The following is a 20,048-nucleotide window of genomic DNA, read 5'->3' as shown; positions in this document are numbered from 1 at the left end:
TTTTTACACAGGTCTGTGAGCCATCACAAGCATCTGTGTAGGTGCCAAGCCCTCCTGGTCTTCCTTTCTTTGGTCAGTAAGGACTCACTGCTTTTTCCCATGTACACTCAGAGAGAAACCCAGCAGCTCAAAAGTGCTTTCCATGGACTATCACAGACCTAAAGTACCTGAAGTGTGGGCAGCAGGTCAGGGGAGGTGGTTCTGCCCCACTGCACTGGTGAGACCTCGCCTGCAGAGCTGCCTCCAGCCCTGGGGTCCCAGCACAGGAAGGACCTGGAGCTGCTGGAGCCAGTCCAGAGGAGGCCACGGAGATGCTTCAAGGGCTGGAACCCCTCTGCCCTGGAGCCAGGCTGGGAGAGCTGGGGCTGTATGTGAACAGCACTCTGTGTCTCCATAAGCTGAAAAATGACAGTTGTTCCCTTTATTAAAATACTCCCTATAAGGAGAAAAGCAGGACCAAGGCTCCAAAGAGAAGCATGGAGCCTCGTTCCCTTTCTAAAAATGAATCCTGATGAATACATGACCTTCTGATGACTCCCTTCTTCCTAACAAACTGGCTTCACAGAAAGAATGTGAATATACATTTGAAGCATATACTAGCAGAAACAGAATTGGGAAGATGTAAACCCCAGAACCTGCACCAGAAATGTGCATTTATCAGTTGTTTTCATCCAGGCAGGAGACAGCAATAAATTGATTGATAAATTCAAGCACAAGAAAGATGTGGACCTGCTGGAACAAGTCCAGAGGAGGCCTTGGAGATGTTCTGAGGGCTGGAAACCCTCTGTTACAGAGACAGGCTGGGAGAGCTGGGGGCACTCAGCCTGGAGAAGAGGAGGCTCTGAGGAGACCTTTTTGAGGCATTTCAGTGTCCAAAGGGGGCTTGTAAAATAAGAGAGTTTTTACACTGGCAGGCAGTGACAGGGCAAGGGGGAACAGTGTTAAACTGAAAGAGGAGAGATTTACGTTTTGTATTAGAAAGAAATCCTCCCCTGTGAGCGTGGGGAGGCCCTGGCACAGGGTGCCCAGAGAAGCTGTGGCTGCCCCTGGCAGTGTCCAAGACTGGACAGGGCTTGGAGCAACCTGGGATAGTGGGAGGTGTCCCTGGTGCCCTGAGCACGCTCTGACCTGTGGAGAACACCTTCTCCTCTGGCTTTTCCTCCTCATTCCTGTCTTTTCTTTCCTTCCTCACTACCCGTTAGGTGATGTGTTTACTGCAGCACCCATCACCACGGCATCCAAGGAAGACAGAAAGCTCCCAAAGGCTGAATTTGCTTCCCAACTTTGTCATTTTGCTTTTGCATTTCAATATTTTCCTGACAGCAGGCTGGGGAGGCTGAAGCTGGCTGGAGCAGGCAGTGAGCAAGGAGCAGAGCTGCTGTTACTGCACACATTTGCTGTTCTCCAACAGCAGCTTGAAAAGGTACAGGCTCACAGCTCTTGTCCCAGTGCGCTCTCAGTCTGTCATAGCCACGGGGAAATAGTTTCCCATAAAAGCCCAAGGGCTTGTGAAAGAGCCTGACAGAATCTTATTCCCTCTTTAACTTCCAAAACCCATTAACTTTTCCCTCTTTTAACTGCCTCAGCTGGGAAGGACTTTTGGGAACCAAGCTCTCGAGCAGGGGAGCAGGTGCTGGGGCAGCCCTGGGCAGTGTCCCCGTCCCTGCCAGCTCTGCAGTGTGGGCCCTGCTGCCGTGGCTGCTCCGGTGAGCCCGTGGGCAGGTGAGCCCAGCCGGACAGCCGTGGCTTTCTGCAGCCACAGGGAATTTCCTGGAAGAGCAGCAGGGCGAGCCCAGTCCTGGATGGAGCCCTGCTGCAGGACTCCCTCTCCTTGGCTGGAACTCCTCCATCCCAACAGCAAGTTCAGAAAATAACGTAATGAAAACAGGCTTCTTTTAAATTTTTTTTCCTTTCTTTTTTTTTCCATTGCTCATTTTACTTCACTGAGCTACTGCATACGGAGCCGAATCTTTATTTTGGCTGCTGTCCTTCTGCAATATCATTACCCGCGCGCAGAGGAAAAGCCCTCTGGAGATTTCCAATCCAAACAGGCCCTTGTTTTATCTACAACTATTTGAGTACATGACCTCAGATAACCCCATGGCCAACTGTGTGCCAAATTCAAACTGCAGCCATGGGAACTTTAAATACAGAGAAGATTTTCCAGCTTCCCTCCAGAGGGAAGGTGCTGAGTGTCTTGCTCTCCACAGGCCGGGAGCCCGGCTGTGCCCACGGGAGCCCGGCCAGGGCCGCGGCGGCACCGCTGTGCCACGGGCTCACCTCGGCCCGGGGAGCTGCACACACGAGTGACCCCTGCTACACACACACAGTCACTGTCCTCTCCTCTTCTCAGGGCTCTGCCTCAGATTACTGGAAAGACAAACAGCTGCACTTGGGCCAGCAGCCTCATCTGTAAAGCTGTGTTTGGATTCCTCCGGACAGGGGAGTTTTTCATCTTCATTAGCTGCTGTTCACAGCCACATCCACCATTATTCACTGGGTCAGAGCCTCCTGCTCTCTGCTGCTGCTTGCGAATCTAAATAAATCAATTAATCTGGTATTTTGAATGAAACTCAGAAGAATTTGGCAGCCAGTGTTTCACAGACAAGAAGTGCATGTGTGTGCCTCACTCTGCAAGTCCTTGGAAACAAGAGCTCAGAGAATTCAGGCACCAGAATCAGGGATGAGTATTTTTCACAGCAGTGCCCAATTTGCTTTTTCTCCCCAGATCAATACTTCTTTATGTATGCATTAATATCAAAGAGGAGTACCACAGAATCCCAGACTGGTGTGAGTTGGAAGGGACCTTAAAGCTCATCCAGTTCCACCCCTGCCATGGGCAGGGACACCTCCCACTGTCCCAGGCTGCTCCAAGCCCCAATGTCCAGCCTGGCCTTGGGCACTGCCAGGGATCCAGGGGCAGCCCCAGCTGCTCTGGGCACCCTGTGCCAGGGCCTGCCCACCCTCCCAGGGAACAATTCCTTCCCAATATCCCATCCAGCCCTGCCCTCCTTCCACTTAAGGCCATTTCCCATTGTTCTATCACTACATGCACTCGTGGAAAGTCTCCCTCCAGGGAATGAATCCTAGAGCTGAATGCAAGCACAGAGGAAAAAAATCTGAAGCTCTAGGAACAGCACAGGAATTTGGTCTTGACAGTCTCCGGATCAGTTTCTGACACTGTCACACTGAACACATGCCCACATTATTTCCCATTGGGAACCAGCCCCGAGAGCAGGGCACAGCCTGGTGACCCCAGAGTGGCTCTGCTTCTCCTCACGGGGGTTGTGGTGCCTGTGGGATGGGGCACCGACCCCGTGGAGCCAGGCCGAGGACAACAGCTCATTTCACACACTCCTTTCACAAGTGGCTCTCCCAGCCACTGCCTCTCGCTTCCCAGGGCACCCAGGCTCCCCAGGACCAGTCAGGCTTCTGAGGGCACCCAGGCTTCCTGGGGCTCAGCACAGAAACACGGAGTTTTAAATAAACATTTCTGCAGAGACCGTGTCCCATGGGGTGGGAGGGAGAATGAAACCCCAGGAATTGCTTTGGCCCCCAGAGCAGCCTCGGTTGGGGCGCTGGGACCTGAGTCCGGTGCCCCTCTGCCGGGGAGGCTGATCACACCCACCCGGGGCACTTTTCGGCTGTATGCAACTATACATTCACATGCATTATCCAGAGACCTTTGCATTTCAAGGCTGTTGTTATTTTGATCTTTACAACCTCTGGAAAAAATGAGTTCAATTAAGTCTCATCATTAGGAATTTGCATAAGGTCACTTCAAGGCTTTGTGCATTTCCTCCGGTTCAGATCTCAGTGCTCTTGGTGTTTCCCCTTCTCACTTATAACCCTGTTGCTGTAGGGCATGCCAAGTAAATCATCCACCACCAGTTTCCTCTCTTCAGCAATATGCATCGAGTTTTTCATTCAGGCTAAATGAAGCTTCAACTGCTCTGTACAGCAGCAGCCCCGTTAAAGGTACAGCATCACTTGCAGAGAGGGCAGCTTTCCCCTCAACAACAACAACAACAACAACAAAAGAAATAATTTCAATCAGAAGAAAACATATTAATTTGGACTCCATTAGTGGGAGGAAAGATTTGGTTGCATTTGGCAGCACAAGTGCAAGCAATGAACCAATTCTTACATATTCTCTGGGAAATTCATTTGTCAAGCACGAAGAGCCCTTTTCACTCGGAATAATGGAGAAACATCCTTGGAAGCTGCGAGCTGTGCTCAGCCACGGCAGAGCTGTGGCGAGGGGCACATGAGCTCTGAGCTGCTCCACACGCTGGGGTATGTGGACACAGGGATAAGCACCCACCTCACTTGGAGCTGAAGCTCAAATTTCAGCTAATCACATTTTGAACTGCCAGGAGGGTCCAAACTGAATGGGTATCACCAGGGTAGGGCTGATCCCCCCACCCCAAGGCTCCATCTCTGGAACCAGGAGCGGGCAGTGCTGGAGCAGGGGGCTCCCGGAGACCCTGTGGGCACCAGCCACATTCACCCTGTTGGGCTGGGGCCGGGCAGCTGGGGGCTCTGGGCACGCTGGCTGGAGCTCCCTGAGCTCCACACGCCTGGGCTGACCCAGCACAGGCAGAGCCCTCCTGCCCCCTCCACTCCTCGCACATCTGGGCAGCTGCAGAGCGAGCCAGACTGGGGAGCTGAGCTGGGATAAAATTAACCATCTGGTTTTGACAGACCCGTTTCAGCTGGGATCAGTTCCCTCATCCTGCGGCCCTGCAGTTAAACAAGCACTTGTGTGGGGACGAGGGGGGTGAGAGAGGGGCTGGGGCAGGGAGCAGAGGCCCGGCTCCATCCGGCTGCACTGGCTGCTGGCACCGACTTGAAACTCTCATGAAATCCTGGCAGAAACATCCCAGTCCCATTTCCAACAGACCTCGGGGATCATCCAGATCATTCTGGCTCTCCTTTGCAAATGGCTTGTAGGAGCTGGGCCCACCGAGACCATTCACACTCCTAATGGCACCCATAAACATCACTGCACCACCACTGCACCCTGGGGATGGATTAATCTTGTCCTGTCCCTGACACAGACCCTGGATTAAGTTTTCAAAGCCTTTCGTATTTTTCCAAAAGGGTATTTTCAATGTTAAAACACATTAATGCCTCAAACTAGTGGGGATCTTTCCACCTAACCTTTTCCTTCTATTTATTCCATGTCCTCTACTGACACAGCTATCTCTCTCCTGCTAAGCAACCGGCTCTGTACGCATGGATGACTCTTTGCAACTGAAAAAATAACTTGGCTGATGCAGCTTAGGTAGGAGAATCTGAGTGTGTGCATTCCTTCTGCGGCTGGCCCCAGGAAAAGGACACCCTGCCACTTCCAAACCTGGGAGGTCTTTGAGAGCTTGGCAGCAGTCCCCCGGGAGGCCCGTCATTAGCCATTTCAAACTGGCTGTAGCGCGGCGCTGAATGGGAGCGCCGGACAAAGCCCCGCCGAGCGATCCGTCAGGAAAGGCTCCCGGGCCTGGCAGGGGCTGTTAACAGTAACAATGACGACAATATAGCCGGGATTTTCAGGGGTGGGGACTTCAAAGAAGCCCTAAAGAGGTATTTTTCATTAAGGAGTAAGAAAGCAGCTGAGTATTGTTTTTGGCATTAAAGCTGAATATGAATGTTACTGCGGTAAGTCACAGATCAGCGACAGCATAAATTGGCACTGATTTAAATATGCATGAGCTGCCTTTCTGTGTTTCTCCCATTCCATCGCGCCTGCAGAACCTGGGCAAACCAGCGGCCCTGGGACCTTCCCTAGCGGACCCTGAGATGCTCCAGTGCTTATGAACACCAAGGAGGAGCCAGCAAGCCCCTCAACAGCGACTGTGACGTGCCACTGCTGTGACCACACATTGACACCACACTGGGGTGGCCAGCTCAGGGCTCCAGCCTGAGCCATGGCCACCCGCAGCCCCCCCACAGCCTCCCCACCAGCTCAAACTGGGAGCGAGCCTGGGTCTCTCTGGGCAGGGGTCACTGGGACACCGTGGCTGCAGGCAGGAGATCAGGAGGGGCTGTTGGTCCACAGGGACTTTTCTGCATTCGAACTCCAAATCTGTGATTCCTTGGGGGAGAAAAGGAAGATGATCATAAGGAAAAGTATCAGAGGGATACTATGAAATACTCCTGTGACAGCAAGTCCTTCTCCTAATGGTGAGGGTTTACTGGTTACTCTGCTGTTCCTGCATGGACCGTGATGGTGGCCTGAGAAAGGGAGTGCACCGGTAGCAGCCTCGAGTTGTGCCAGAGGAAGGAAGTCCAGATTAGGTACTAGGCAGAATGGTCAGGCACTGGAACAGGCTGCCCAGCCCAGAGGGATTGAAGAGTGCATGTGGCACCTGGGGACATGGTGGCCTTGGCAGTGCTGGGGGAATGGTTGGATTTGATGATCTTGGAGGACTTCTCCAACTTCAATTATTCTGTGATTCCATGATAAAACCAGTACAGTCAGCAGCCATGGCCTGTCCTTGCCAGCCTCGCTGAGGTGGCTAATTATTCTGTGATTCCATGATAAAACCAGTACAAGCATATTCTGTCAGCAGCCATGGCCTGTCCTTGCCAGCCTGGCTGAGGTGGCCGAAGGGCTCCCCAAACCCAGACCTCACACCCTCCTCTCAGGTGACCCTTTGGCTTTGCTAGGCTGGGTTTAGGTGCCCTGTGCCACTGTAACCACCTGTGGTTTGTGTCCCTTTGAGCCGAGCCCAGAGCCAGCTTTCCCCCCCAAGAGCCCAAGCCCAGAGCTATCATATCCAGCCAGCAGAGAGAAAGTGCCCACAGGGTTTGTGGCGCAGATTGACTTTCACACCTCGCTGGCCACACAGAAGAAACCCAATCTAAACAGCGTAACTTTGCATAACCGATTATTTTCACTGGGGTAATCTGAGCCCGCCAGTAAATGCCAGTAAATGCGGCTGATCCAGGGAAGGCCCCGCTCGGGGGAGGAACGGCCCCACAGCCGCGGGCAGCCGGAGCTGGCCGGGCCGAGGGAGGCTGGCCCTGGCTGTGGGTGGGTTTGGTCCTGGCAGCTGAGGCTCAGCCCTTGGCCACAGGGCACTGTCTGCACGGAGGGAAGCACAAACAACTTCTCAGTGCCCAGCTCCTTTGCACAGTCAGGAACTGGAGTGTGCAAAGCCACGCTGAGGGAAGCAGGATAGTGAGGCAGGCCAGGGGGCAAGAGCTGTCTGGCTTTACTTGATGTCTTCTTAACTTTCTTTTCCACAATGTTCCAGATATTTTGAGAGGCTTCAGCTTTCAGGCTGACTCCCCAGTGACCTCTTATCCCTGCACATTGATCACTCCATGCTGTCACCATTCACATGACCTTGTTTGTAGGGAACCGTGTTCCTCCTCTGACTCCTCTGTCACCAACTTCCTTCTCTCCAACCACCAGCTCATTTCTTCCTGCCAGGACCAAGCTCAGTGATCTCCCCTTCTTTAAAATCCGTGAAATTAGACTGTCAGATTAAAACCACAACAGCTGCAGAGGTTACTGGTCCACCCACACCTCTGCAGGGCACCCAACCAGGATCAGGCTGCTGGAGGTGGAACAGTCCATACCATCAGTACACCTGAGATGTATCTTGTTCCTGGGATATCCCTTGTGACTACAAGGCACTGATCCAGCTGTGGGTGGGAACTCCCATTTCAGCCAGATCAGCCTCAACATGTGGCTGCCCATGTGCCCCCTCCCCAGGCGTGAGCTGCAAACATGAAGGATGGACAAGTAGGCAGGGGACAAGGGCTGTGGGACCACCCTCCTGGCTGCAGGACACCTGTAACCACAGGCATTTTAATGTGCAGTAAGAAAAATAAACCTGGCTGTGCTCACCTCAGACATCAGCTACTCTCCCACTTCACTAAAATGCCTCAGCAGGGGCAGCTCTCCCAGAAACCATCAAGAGAAAAGCTGAGGTGGGAATGGGAATAGAGAAGCTTTTGGGCATGAGACAAAACCAGGCTTTCACCTGCATCCTGTCCCAGCACTTCCATGAATAAAAGGGTGATCAACTCAGACTGTGTGTCTTAAATTAGGGCAAGTAAATCACCCAAATCCCCTCATCCAGAGAACAGCTAATGACTCACAAGGAGCATGCCCTGAATGTTACATTTTCCACCTTTGCCAAAACTCCTACACTGTCATTTCTACCTCTAAGCTTGTTCAGCCAGATCCTACCTTGGGCTTAGCTGCATTGCATCACAATAGCTGCAAAACATCCTCTTCATCAAGACTGACACAACGCATGAATTGAGAAACTCATTTAGAGGCTTTCCATGTCTCTCTTCACCAGGAGACTGCTGTGGCTGTCCCTGTTTCTGCGTCCCTGCTTCTGTGTGGTCCTTGGATGAGAGAGTTCACACAAACCCCCAATGGTCTCTTCCATCCAGTCACTCATCCAGATGCACCTTGTGGGGACAAGGCCTTCCTTCCTGAACAGGCCAAAGAACCCCACGGATGTTGCTGACCATCATCACCGGCTGGAAATGCCTTTGCAGCAGCAGGTGCTGAAGACAATCCTGCACCACATCTCACCAGGACCCATGGACACACAGTTCTGGCACAGGGAGTCACCTCGTCCAACTAATACCGTGAATAACAGATAGAGGCTGCTTTATGCCAGTAGGAAGTGACACAGTTTAATGCCTAAAGGTCTTCAGATAAATGCTGCTGAGCAATTACAGATTCGGCAAACTCTACACTGAAACCAAGTACGTGCAGCTCAGCGTATGGTGCTTCCAAGGAAGGTTCCAAACATGCCTAGAGATCCCACATTCCTCTGAAGGAACACAGATCTGCTGCTGGCACTGCTGTAGACCTGGGAGAGATGGCAGGGCTGGATGGGATATCGGGAAGGAATTGTTCCCTGGGAGGGTGGGCAGGCCCTGGCACAGGGTGCCCAGAGCAGCTGGGGCTGCCCCTGGATCCCTGGCAGTGCCCAAGGCCAGGTTGGACATTGGGGCTTGGAGCAGCCTGGGACAGTGGGAGGTGTCCCTGCCCATGGCAGGGGATGGCACTGGATGAGCTTTTAAGGTCCTTCCACCCAAAGCATTCCATGATCTTTGTGCTACCCTGGTGAGTGCCCACCCCCATTCAAACACCAGGAGGGCCAAGCCACCCTCACCATGACACACAAACAAAGAACATTATAAGGGCACCAATGTCAAAAAGGAGGAGAAACTACACAGTGCATAAAACATGGGAATTTTGACTTCTTGACAGAGTCAATACACTGAACTATGACCTCAGGAGGCACAGGGGACTGGAAACCAACAGAACTTAAATTGGCTAAAAATCTCTTGTTTTCTCATGACATTTGAGAGAAGCCATGGGGACAGTTTCCTCAGGACACATGGGAGTTGGAGCTGTGTCGCTGCCTTCTCCAGAGAGTTCCTCTTTTCCTTATAGTCACTCCATCACTGTCACCCGCTGACCCTTCATTACTTTCTCCCAGTGCACCAGCATCTCTGCTGATCAATGCACTTCATAGTCTGTCCAAACCCACGAGAGGAAGAAAAAGCCTTGTACAGGCTGTATAAAAGAACATTTACTCTGCACTACATTGTGTCTTCTTTTCTATGCTAGTCTAAATACAAGTGCTGTTTTCACTGCCAATCGTTGTTTGCTTGTGCTGTTTCCACTGGCTAAAACCAGCATTTTTCCAGCTAGTGTTGCCCTCCAGGAAAAACCACACATTCATACCTTTCTTGCATTTAGCACAGGAGAACAAAACTGGTTCCCAGGAATAAGGATGACTTCCTCAAAAGAAAACATTTGCTGTCAGCTGAGGTTTGACCTCTAATGGCTAATTTGGCATCATCATTTTGAGCACTGGAATACATAACACCGTGAAAAATTAACAGCTTCCCCCCCTCCCTGCTGCAGTTTAATTTCCGCCTGCAGCTTTGCAAGTGAAAATAAAAGAAGCGAAATAAATACCCAAACCGAAACCTTGGGTACAGTCTCTCACATACATCCACAAAGAGAACCTCAAGACAAAGATCTGTAAGGGAAATTTCACTGGAAACCAAGCTTTTGCAGACACTGAGAAAGAAAGTCTGCAACATGAAACCGTCTTCCTTGAAGAAACACAGCTGATCCGCTGCATTCCCAGCTCCGACTGCCACTGGGCTGTGGAAAACATAAACTTCACGCTAACCCTATGAAAACAGTCAACAGGAGAGAGAGACAACAGTCTGCTCCGAGCTGCTGAAAGGGGAAAAAAACCTCTCAGGCTGTCATTCTCCCCTTGCTGTGACCTTCATGCTCCACTGAATTTCTGAAGATACTGAAATCTTGGCAGGGAAGTGTACAGTCTGTGGGAACCAGGCAGTGCCGGCCGGGCTCGCTGCTGAGAATTAGGCCCAGTCGAGCCCTTTTTTGGGGGACTCTGAGTTTTATGTGGCCAACAGCACAGGGCTAAGCCAGCTCCAGGCTGGGAATTTTACAGGATTGGTGCTGTGTGCACTCACGTATCATGTTGCAGAGCCATCACGGACAGAGTGCTGCCCCCCTGCCTGGCACCCACACGTTGGGGCTTGCTCTGTGTCTACTTGAAATCTCCAGTGCCTAAAGGGGGCCCAGGAGAACTGGAGAAGGACTTTGGACAAGGACCTGGAGTGACAGGACACAGGGAATGGCTTCCCACTGCCAGAGGGCAGGGTTAGGTGAGATATTGGGAAGAAATTTTTCATTGTGTGTGTGGGGAGGCCCTGGCACAGATGGCCCTGGCAGAGGATGTGGCTGCCCCATCCCTGGCAGTGCCCAAGGCCAGGTTGGAACAGGCCTTGGAGCACCCTGGGACAGTGGAAGGTGTCCCTGCTCATGGCAGTGGGGTTGGAACTGGATGAGTTTTAAGGTCCCTTCCAACCCAAAGCATTCCATGATCTTTGTGCTGCTTTGGGGTGTCCCCACCCCCCTGCAGGTAACAGCGACCACTCACTACGAGCCCTCACTGTCGTTTATAAAGCATTAGAGATTAGCAAACAAAAATCTCACCCAGAGCCTCAAAAGAAGCAGAATTTGCCATGACAAATTATCCCAGAGGCTGATGGTGTTTAATGACTGCTGGGGAGAGCCCCTCCACACAAAGAGCTCGGTCCCTCTCTCGAGGCGCAGTGCCAGGGCGAGGAGCACTCGCCTCTCAGCCACTCAGCCAGCCCTGGACAAGCACCTTTGGAGGGCAATTTGCTCCCTCAACAGTGTCTGTCGAGGCAGAATAATACCAGCTGTGCTTCCTGGCTGGAGCCTCTGCAGCACAGGCTGCAGATTACATCGGAATTGCCAAACCCAGGATAAACAAAAAGATTAAGAGGGCCTTACCCTTTGTGTTGAACAATCACACTCTGAAATAAGAAATCACAGCCCACATCGTGGGCAGGCACTGGCTGAGCCCGGGTTTGGGTGGCTGGGGAGGAGTGAGCAGCTCACTCACACATCTGGGGAAACCACAGATGCTCTTAATCACAGGTTTTCCTGACCTGTAGGCGCTGACAAATTGCATCCTATGGATGAACCTTTTATTAAACCACAGAGGGTTTCCAAACTATATTCTCCTTCTCAGCATTCCCAAGTCATCGAAATCCAGCACACATGACCCTTCTTAATTCTTCATTTAGAGGGTGACACAGTGCTTTCCAAAGAGATTTCAGGGCTGAAAGGAAGTAAATGGGGACGTGATGTTGCATCAGTGGAAGGCAGCTCAAAAGCTGAACCAGGGGCTATGAGAACTGCCATTTTCGAATTCTTTGATGATGTCTCAGCCGCACTGGAGCTGAAGATGCTTTTTGTCCTGAGAGACTCCCGAGACCAAACCCTTGCTGTCTGCTGGGACAGAAACATCTCACGAAATATGCAGCCTTTAAATCTTACTGGTTTTTCTCTGCGCATGGGGAAGGACAACTGGTATTTTAAAAGGAATAAAATGACTGTTGCTCAGGCCAGGAAAGGTGACCACAAAACAAAATTGCCCTGGTTCCACTCCCATGCCACGCTGGAGCAGGAGATAGCTGCTCAGCTCACAAGTGAGTGAGAAAGACGATGCCTGGCAGTTCTCATCATCATCTGGACCAACAGAGCAACCCACATAAAAGGAAGAAAAAAGCCTGCTGATCAGATTGGTGTGACAGAGGCTCATGAGAGACATGCACATTTTCAATCTAAACGACAGCTTGAGGGATCTATATTACTAATTATCGACTAATATTGCCGGAGTTCCCAGGCTGGCTTCAAAGGTTCTCGCAAAGTGCCCCAAGCAAAGGGTTTCCATCTCATCATAAGGCCTTTTTCTTTGTCCCTGCTAAATGGATTGCTCCATCCTGGGCTCCCTCTGCGTAAATCAGCCTGCACATGATGAGCTTTGCAGCAATGAAATTCGTTACCTTAACCACAAAAAACCAGAAACATTTGCTGCAACTGTTAGAATGCTTTTGCACCTAATTTAAAAAAAAAAAAAAAAGTGGTTTCCTCTCTTTCTCCCCCCTCCTCCCCGCCTACTCCTAATCCCATGCTAACACCTTTGTAAAGGCTGGGGTTGGGGTGAGTCGTTTGGAAACTGAAAGACAGGGAAGGGGGGGCAAAAAAAGTAGAAAAATATATCAGATCTCCAGACAGTGAAATCGAGCAGCTATCTCTCACATCCTGCAGCGCTCAGGCTGAGGTCATAAGTTAAACAGGACATCAGAATAGGTGATGTAATTTGCTTATTTAGGATCAGAGCATTCAGTGAAGTGCAAGAGACAACCTATTTGAATGTGCAGCTAATCCCCCCATCAATGCGGGGCTGTTCAGATGCACAAACTGCAGCTGGAGCCTGGGATTTTTTTTGCCCGCACATTTATTTTTGCAGGGGATATAATTGCAATCATTTTTCCTTGCAGGAAAGCCTTGAAACCTCACCTGGGATCAGCCTCCTGTTGCGTTAGGTATTGTTCAAGCAGGGTCCCTGCCCCGGCCAGCTTAAAGGCTAAAGGGTCAAGTCAAACAGAGGGTGGGAAAGGAAAGAGGGCCCCGGGGGAGGTGGGGGTGGCACAGCGGCTCCGCAGGACCCGGCTCCCCCAGCCCGCTCCCCCCTCGTACCCGAGCAAAGCCTCAGACCCAGAACGGAGCTGAGCAGCAGCTACACTTTGAGTAAAGCCCAGCACAGCTTCTCTGCAGATGGACAGGCCCTGCTGGCCCCAACTCCAGCTGCAGAGCCTCACACTGGTGAGGGTTTTACAGCAGTTAGAAACCTTGAACCACAAGGTTCTTCCTTCTCCAGATTCCAGGAGAAATTTCTCAGTGAGCCCAAACACCACTGGACACAGTTGTCCCTTCAAGCCATGGTGACAAACCCTTGCGATATAAAGATGTAAAGCTACCAACCTGCAGTGTTTATCCCCTCAGTTTATCACCATCCAGCCCGGGGCTCCTCCCTGTCAGCAGCACTGCTCACGCCAAGACTGCCAGCCCTGCAGGGCCAGACACCTCAGCCATGGGAAATGAAATGTGCTGGGCCTTCGGGCTCACCAAGCAGCCAGTGACAAGGCCCTGGCAGAGTGGCAGGTCCAGAGGTGCAGCCCACCCCTGCTTTGGGTGGACCTTCAATCACATGGCATGGAAAGGCAAGATGGCAGAAGTCCCACCAGTCATCCAGGTAATGCATCCTGCCAAAACATGGCTGTTCTCAAGAGTTTCTTTAAGAGACTGGAACGGCATGGAGACATGTCCTCCTGCTGTCCCACCAGGCCATACTCAGGTGTCACAGCAGGATGTCCCAAAGAGGGACAGCACCAGGGAGGGCAGGAGACAACCACAGCTGTGAATGAATGGACCTGAGAGAGGAACTGAATTTCACCCTGCTGTGAAATGATCCAGCTGCCAGTTGTCTGTGCCCATGACTGGAGCCATCCAGCAGCCACCTTCTTCAGCAGGTTTGGGTGTTTTTTCCTTCTCTAACTGCTGGTTCTCTGTTAGAACCTCCTCCAAGCTGTGGAGAGCAGAGCATCACTGACCTCCCGGGTGAGTCAGGCTGTGAGCTGACCCTAAGGCTCTCCACAACAGCCCCCAACAACTCCACAGAGATCTTCCTGACTACTGTAAGGGTTCAGTGTGCTGAACTGATCATGTCTGAACACCCCAAGCATCATTTTGCATTGTCCCTTCCTGAAGGAAGGATTTCAGCTATGTGAAAAGAAGAAAAATACAAGATACTCAAACGTGTGCAGAGGTGACAGGCATGTGACATTTGCATTTCAAATAGAGGGAATGGGTTTCTAATATTTTAAGGCTATGAAATGTAGAACTTCTACAGGTTTTTAATGCACATCACCAAAAGATAGAATTAATATTATTTTCACTCAGCCTCACTAAAACATTCCTCACCAAAGGCAGCACCAGGCCCAGCTACAGCTACTGTGCAGGTGTGGCTCCCCAGGATCATCACCACGTTCTTACCATGCAGCACTTGAGGGACACATGGAATGAAAAGGTCATTCCTGCACCATCACCGACCCCTTTGGCAGCAGTCCCCAGTCCTGGAGCCTTTAACTGGAGCGGCCAAGCTGAAGCCCAGCACAAGTGGGAGCAGAAATGCTGAGCAGCCCCTGGGTGACACTCCCCGTGCACTTGCTGCTCTAGGTCAGACAGAGGTAGCCAGCACTGGCCATTGTTTTAACAGAAGAAACAGCAGTGTTTTGGCAGGGTTACAAAGCAAGCCCATTCTTTACATCTGCAAAAGCGAGCCCGTCCATCCCTGCTGAGGGAGCTGACAGAGGAAACACATTTTCCAGCAGTCTTGGGTACAACATTGAATCGGGACTAGTTTTACCACGTGTTCTACACTTCCCCCATTAATTGTTACGACAACATTTGCTGCCATATTCATTCCAATCATTTACAGAACAGAAGCCCAAGAGACAAAACAGAGCCCTGCTCCATGAGACAGAGGGAGCAGGCAGGATGTCACATTGCTTCCTGTGTGACACACAGCCAGGGCTTATCTGCGATGGCTGATGGCACAGATAACCCATCCTGTGCTGGCAGCTCAGGCCCAGCTCCGTGAAGGAGAGGGAGGAGAGTGGCCCAGCCCATGGATCAGTACTGCCCATCCTCCTCCTCCTCCTCCTGCCTAGCACAGACACAGCAGCACTGGCTGTTTCTGGAGCCCTGCTTGTGTGCCCACCGTGCTCCCCCACTGCAGGGGCAGCCAAAACTCTCTGTCACCCCTCCATCACCACTCCATCACCCCTCTGCCACCCCTCTCTGCCACGTGCTCTGCAAGGAGGGGCAGAGCTCAGAGCAGTGTGGGAGCCCCAGGGTCTGTGACCCAGCCCCGAAGCAGCAGAGACAGGCTGGCAGGCACAGCTCAGCAGTTTCAGGATCCGGCCTCCATCCTAATTAAGCCCAATTAGGTTTGCAAAGAATGAGGATGTTTTAGGAAGGACGTACAAAAGAACTGCTGAGGTCTCTGTTGGCCATGGAGGCCTGGAGCACCCTCCTCAAGGCAGAAATTGCCACTGCTGACGTGGGCTGTCAGTTTTCCACAGTGCTGGGGGATGATCCCGCTCCCCGTGCTGCCCACGGCTCCCCTCATACACAACCCTGGGAAGTGCAGCTGGGAGGGCTGGGATTCTCCTCCAGAGCATCAGCAGCACATCAGCCAAGCTTGTGCTGTCTGCAGAGACAGCTGAGCAAAATCAGCTCCAAAATGCCAAAGCTTTAAATGAAGGTAAATATGATTCAGAACAGGGAGGGGTTTGACAAATCAGCATCTTCCCATGCTGAGGGGTATGAAACATGCAGCCGTTCCAGCACCACAATTTACGGGGAAAGCATTTCTCCTGGAAGTAAGAGAACACTTAGTATATACTCCTAGCCTGATTGATTACCCCTATTTATATTGTAAACGAAGACAGCATGTACTAAACCCATAGAGTTAACCAGTTCCAGACCCCAGATCCTGGGTGAGGGGTCAGTTTTCCATCGTCTGCTGCACGGTCTCGTGCATTTATTAGAGAGCACAGAGTTTCCTGCAGCATGGTTTTGTGCATGTGTGTGCTTATTTTTGTGGCATTTCAACAACCATCAGGAGGAATGCTGCTATTTTATGGGATGTCAGGGAATCGGAGAATCCACAAGGTTTTTTAAAGGTTTGTTTAAAACAGCCAAGAAGCCAGCGTGCCACTATAAATATATATATGTGTAAGAACTGCAATCTGTTCTGGGACAATAAAACCACAGGACTGAAGGCAGTATCCCATATCTGAATATATCCATTTATCCTGCAGTAAGATGAACCCCTGTTCTGTGGATCCGACCTGCAGGGAGTTCCGTCAGTCTCCTCTCACAGCCAACCTGCCCAGCTGAACAACTCTCATTTGCTCTCTAAGTTACAGATTCAGTTTCAACATCTGACAGCAGATATAAACAGAGGTCCAGGACACGCTCTCTGGTGTGTCTGCTCAGGAGTCAGTGCTGCTCCTGCACCACTTGTGCAACTCCACCGGGCCAGGAGACCCCAGATCTCCACCATGAGGCACCGAGCCAAACTCACTGGCTTGTTTATCCCTAAGAAAAAACTAATTTTCTAACCAACTTGCTTCTTTTTCTCTCTTTAAACACTGCTAAGGTGAAAGATGTTGAAGTTGCCCATTGGTTTATATTGCAGTTTGGGAAGGGATAAGTTTTGGCGTGTTGTTGTAACAAATACAAGAGTGAAATTGGAAGAGATGGTGACTTGAGCTAACACAATTAAAATTTATTCTTAACAGCAATCCACAGATATCCCATGCCAAACACAATCCGGAGTCATCAACTAGCATGGACATGAATTAACCTAATAGCTCCTGAAAAAAAAAAGAAGTCCTATGAAAAACTCCTCCTATTAAAGTAATTAAGTGTTAACAGAATCACAGAGCCATAATTAAACATGGTTTATAATTAAAACAGCATGTGTCCTAGACAGAGAACACAGCAACAAAGAGACTAGAACCATGACAGTCAATTGCAAAACACATGCCAAGTACCAAAAATCAGAAAAACAGGCGAGTTTCTAGCAAAGCTGCAGATGCAGAACCTCTGATCCCCTGACTGAGCCCTCAGCACTGTGACAGATGTGAGTGCACTCAGAACTCCTCACGGCTTTGCCAGGTGCTGCCAAAGTTCAAGCAGAACTCTTGGGAACCAAGAAGACGCTGAGAGCAAGGCCCAGAACACCGAGGCAGCGCAGGGAGCGGCGAGTTTTGGCGCCGGCGGGGCCTGGAGCCAGCCTCGTCCTACCTGGCAGCGGCTGAAGATGTCACTCAGGGACACCTGCACGTTGAAGTGCTTCAGCACCTGCAGCGCCTGTTCCTTCGCCTTCTCGGAGCAGTTCACGGAGAAACACCTTCCCTCTCCCACCTGGGAGCGCAGCTGCAAACAGAGACGCCAGTGAGGCCGGGCACTGGGCCTTTGCTGATACCCTTGGCTCGGTTGGAATTCCGAATAGTGCCTGGAGTCAGCGTGTGCTTACGGTCTGAATTCTGCTCTGAGCACCACGACTGGTAACCCAACAGCCACTGAGCTCTGACTCCTGCAGCACTGCAGTGTTTCATGTGTATGAAACATGATTTAGGCTGGGGAAAGGGAGGCTCAGCGGGCACCTTCTCACTCTCTTAAAACTCCCTGACAGGAGGGTGCAGCCAGGGGGGGTTGGCCTCTTCTCCCAGTTAACACGTGACAGAACAGGAGGAAATGGCCTCAAGATGCACTCAGGGAGGTTTAGATTGGATTTCAGGGAACATTTCTTCACATAAAGGTGGTCAGGCATTGCAGTGAGTTGTCCAGGGAGGTGTTGGAGTCAGGAAACTGAATTCAATCCCTGCTTTCTGATGAAACCTGGCCAGATCCCACAGAGCATGCCAAAGCACGATGATGGAAACAATGTCCAGTGACCACTTCAGGCCCTCTGATTTACACAAACACTTCACCTGGAGTTCCCTGATGGCCAAGAAATGTGAAGGCATTGATGTGGGCAGTCCCTCAATGTTTGTTCCACACTCTGCAGAGAAGTCTGTATCTGGGAATGAGCACTGGGAAGTCCCAGACATACCTTCATGCTTAGGACTCATAGGAGTGGGATCAGCTACACACCAGTAAAGGAGCCTGGCAGAGCCATCCCGTCCTTGTGGAGGGCATCCAAAGGCAAGGGAACCAAGGGAACCAGACATTTCCCAGCGGTATTGTACCCTGGAAGCAGTTATTTTCCTTTTGCAATTCCTACACGGTACTTTGAAGTTAGAGCTCTGCCAAAGAAGAGGATGCTGGATGCCGAATTCCCTATTCCAGCAGCTGTAGGCTCAAGGAGCCTGCAGGGTGGCTGCACCTGCCTCACAGTGTCTTATTGTGGGGGCAGTTTTATTCCATACACAGCTTTCACACAGAAAATCAGAAATCCCTATTCTGCAAATATTCTGACTGGCTGCTTGAGTAGCTGGGAGCTTTTATACTGAGTTTGTGACAAAGAACTCCGGCACCCTGGCTCACGTGAACAGAACTCTGGCTCATCCAGAACAGTTTCACTCTTCCATATGGAATTTTTGGGCAGTAAAAAATTGCAAAGGACCTGCAGCATGGCATCACAGCATCATAGCCACTGACTGGGCAGGTTCAGCACTGCATTTTGAAGCGTGTCTGTGAACAGCTTTGAACAGCTGGTGCTGAGGGCAAGGCTGGGTTTTGCTTTGGCTTCTCTGTTTATCTGAAGAAACACAAAACCTCTCCAGCTTCCACCAGACCCATGCTTGGGGCCTTCCAATCTCTCCCTTCCAAGCCTGAAGAAATGTCCCTGGGGGTTGAAACTCTCTCAGTGTGGAGCCAGCCAGCAAGTAAGAATCTCTGGGATAAAAAGCAGAGGAATTGAGCTGCCTTTCACCTGCCAGTGAGGCCAGACAGAAATACACTGCTCTGGATTGCTTGGCTTGACTTCCACCCCCGCCCCCAATGGAGAGCAGTCACTCTCCCCACTGATGCAGGACTGAGAATAAGTATAAAAAACCATTTCACCCCGAGCCTTGGTGGTTGAGAACAGCGAACTTCTGAAGACCCTTAATGTAGCTTTGAGTGCACAAAACATGAAAAAGCCAAGCCAGCTGGTGCAGTCACATCTGACTTTTCCTCTTGTCTCCCCTGCACACCCCAGACCATGCAATGATCAGTGCCAGAAACACACCAGCAGCTCGGAACACTCACAGTCTGATATGGGAGTCCAGAGGTTAAAATGACTCTTCCTTCCTGTCGGGCAATCTGGAAAAAACAGTAAAAATCCAAATGAGCAGGGGCTGAAGTTACACTGGGTTCAAGCTTTACTTGCAGTCACAGAAGAGAGAAGGTGAACTGGAGATACTGAGTGTTTCTCTCAGTGCCAGTCCACACCTGGCCAGGAGCTCCTGACAGCAACAGCAGCTCAAGGCATGGCTCACCCCTCGTCCCTCCCTGCCAACCCCTGCCTCATCTCCCGTGTGCTGGAACAAGCTGCTGGTGCATCTACACCCCATATGGCCCAGGGAGCCATTCCACCTTGAAATAATCCTACCCCAAACCATTCTTTTATTTTTTTCCCTTAACCCAGACTTTCTATTTTCCCAGTCTGGGTCACAAAGAAGGAAACAGTTCTGCTGCACAGGGGAAAAAGGAAAAAAAAAACCTAAGCAGGTAATGCCAGAAAAAAATGTACCATGAAATGTGTCTGCAAACTTCACACCATTAACAGAAAATGCTCCTCAGGAAAGGAGGGTGTTATTGTCCCAGCAACCCAACACATAGGAATTGTGCACCTTTCTGAGCTGCAGGGAACATCTCCCTTAGAGTTTATCACCTCCTGACTTGCAATCCTGAGCTTTTTCAGAGGTCTGGTCCTGCAAGTGGAAGGGCTGTGCTGAGTTACCAGGGAGCTCATCACCTGACCCCCACACGGGCTCGGGGACACTGCAACGGGGGCAGTGCCAAATCTGGAGCTGCAGGGGTGGAAGTGTGACTGACCTTCCTTCACAGGACTGAGTGACACCCCTCC

The 20,048-nt window shown here is 51.1% G+C and overlaps 1 protein-coding gene across 1 annotated transcript in view; it reads right to left on the bottom strand.

The window, feature by feature from the left end:
- LOC103615001 (exonuclease mut-7 homolog) overlaps positions 1 to 20,048 on the bottom strand; it is a gene marked incomplete at its 5' end in the record, with an annotated part of 146,384 nt that overhangs the window by 90,890 nt on the left and 35,446 nt on the right. The window contains 2 exons of the mRNA XM_017733415.1: positions 17,279 to 17,410; positions 19,229 to 19,282. Coding sequence (XP_017588904.1) covers positions 17,279 to 17,410; positions 19,229 to 19,282 — 186 coding nt within the window. The remainder of the gene's footprint in view (positions 1 to 17,278; positions 17,411 to 19,228; positions 19,283 to 20,048) is intronic.

Source organism: Corvus brachyrhynchos, unplaced genomic scaffold, assembly GCF_000691975.1.
Source record: "Corvus brachyrhynchos isolate BGI_N302 unplaced genomic scaffold, ASM69197v1 scaffold1005, whole genome shotgun sequence".
Taxonomy (NCBI): domain Eukaryota; kingdom Metazoa; phylum Chordata; class Aves; order Passeriformes; family Corvidae; genus Corvus; species Corvus brachyrhynchos.
This window is presented reverse-complemented; position numbering and strand designations above follow the sequence as displayed.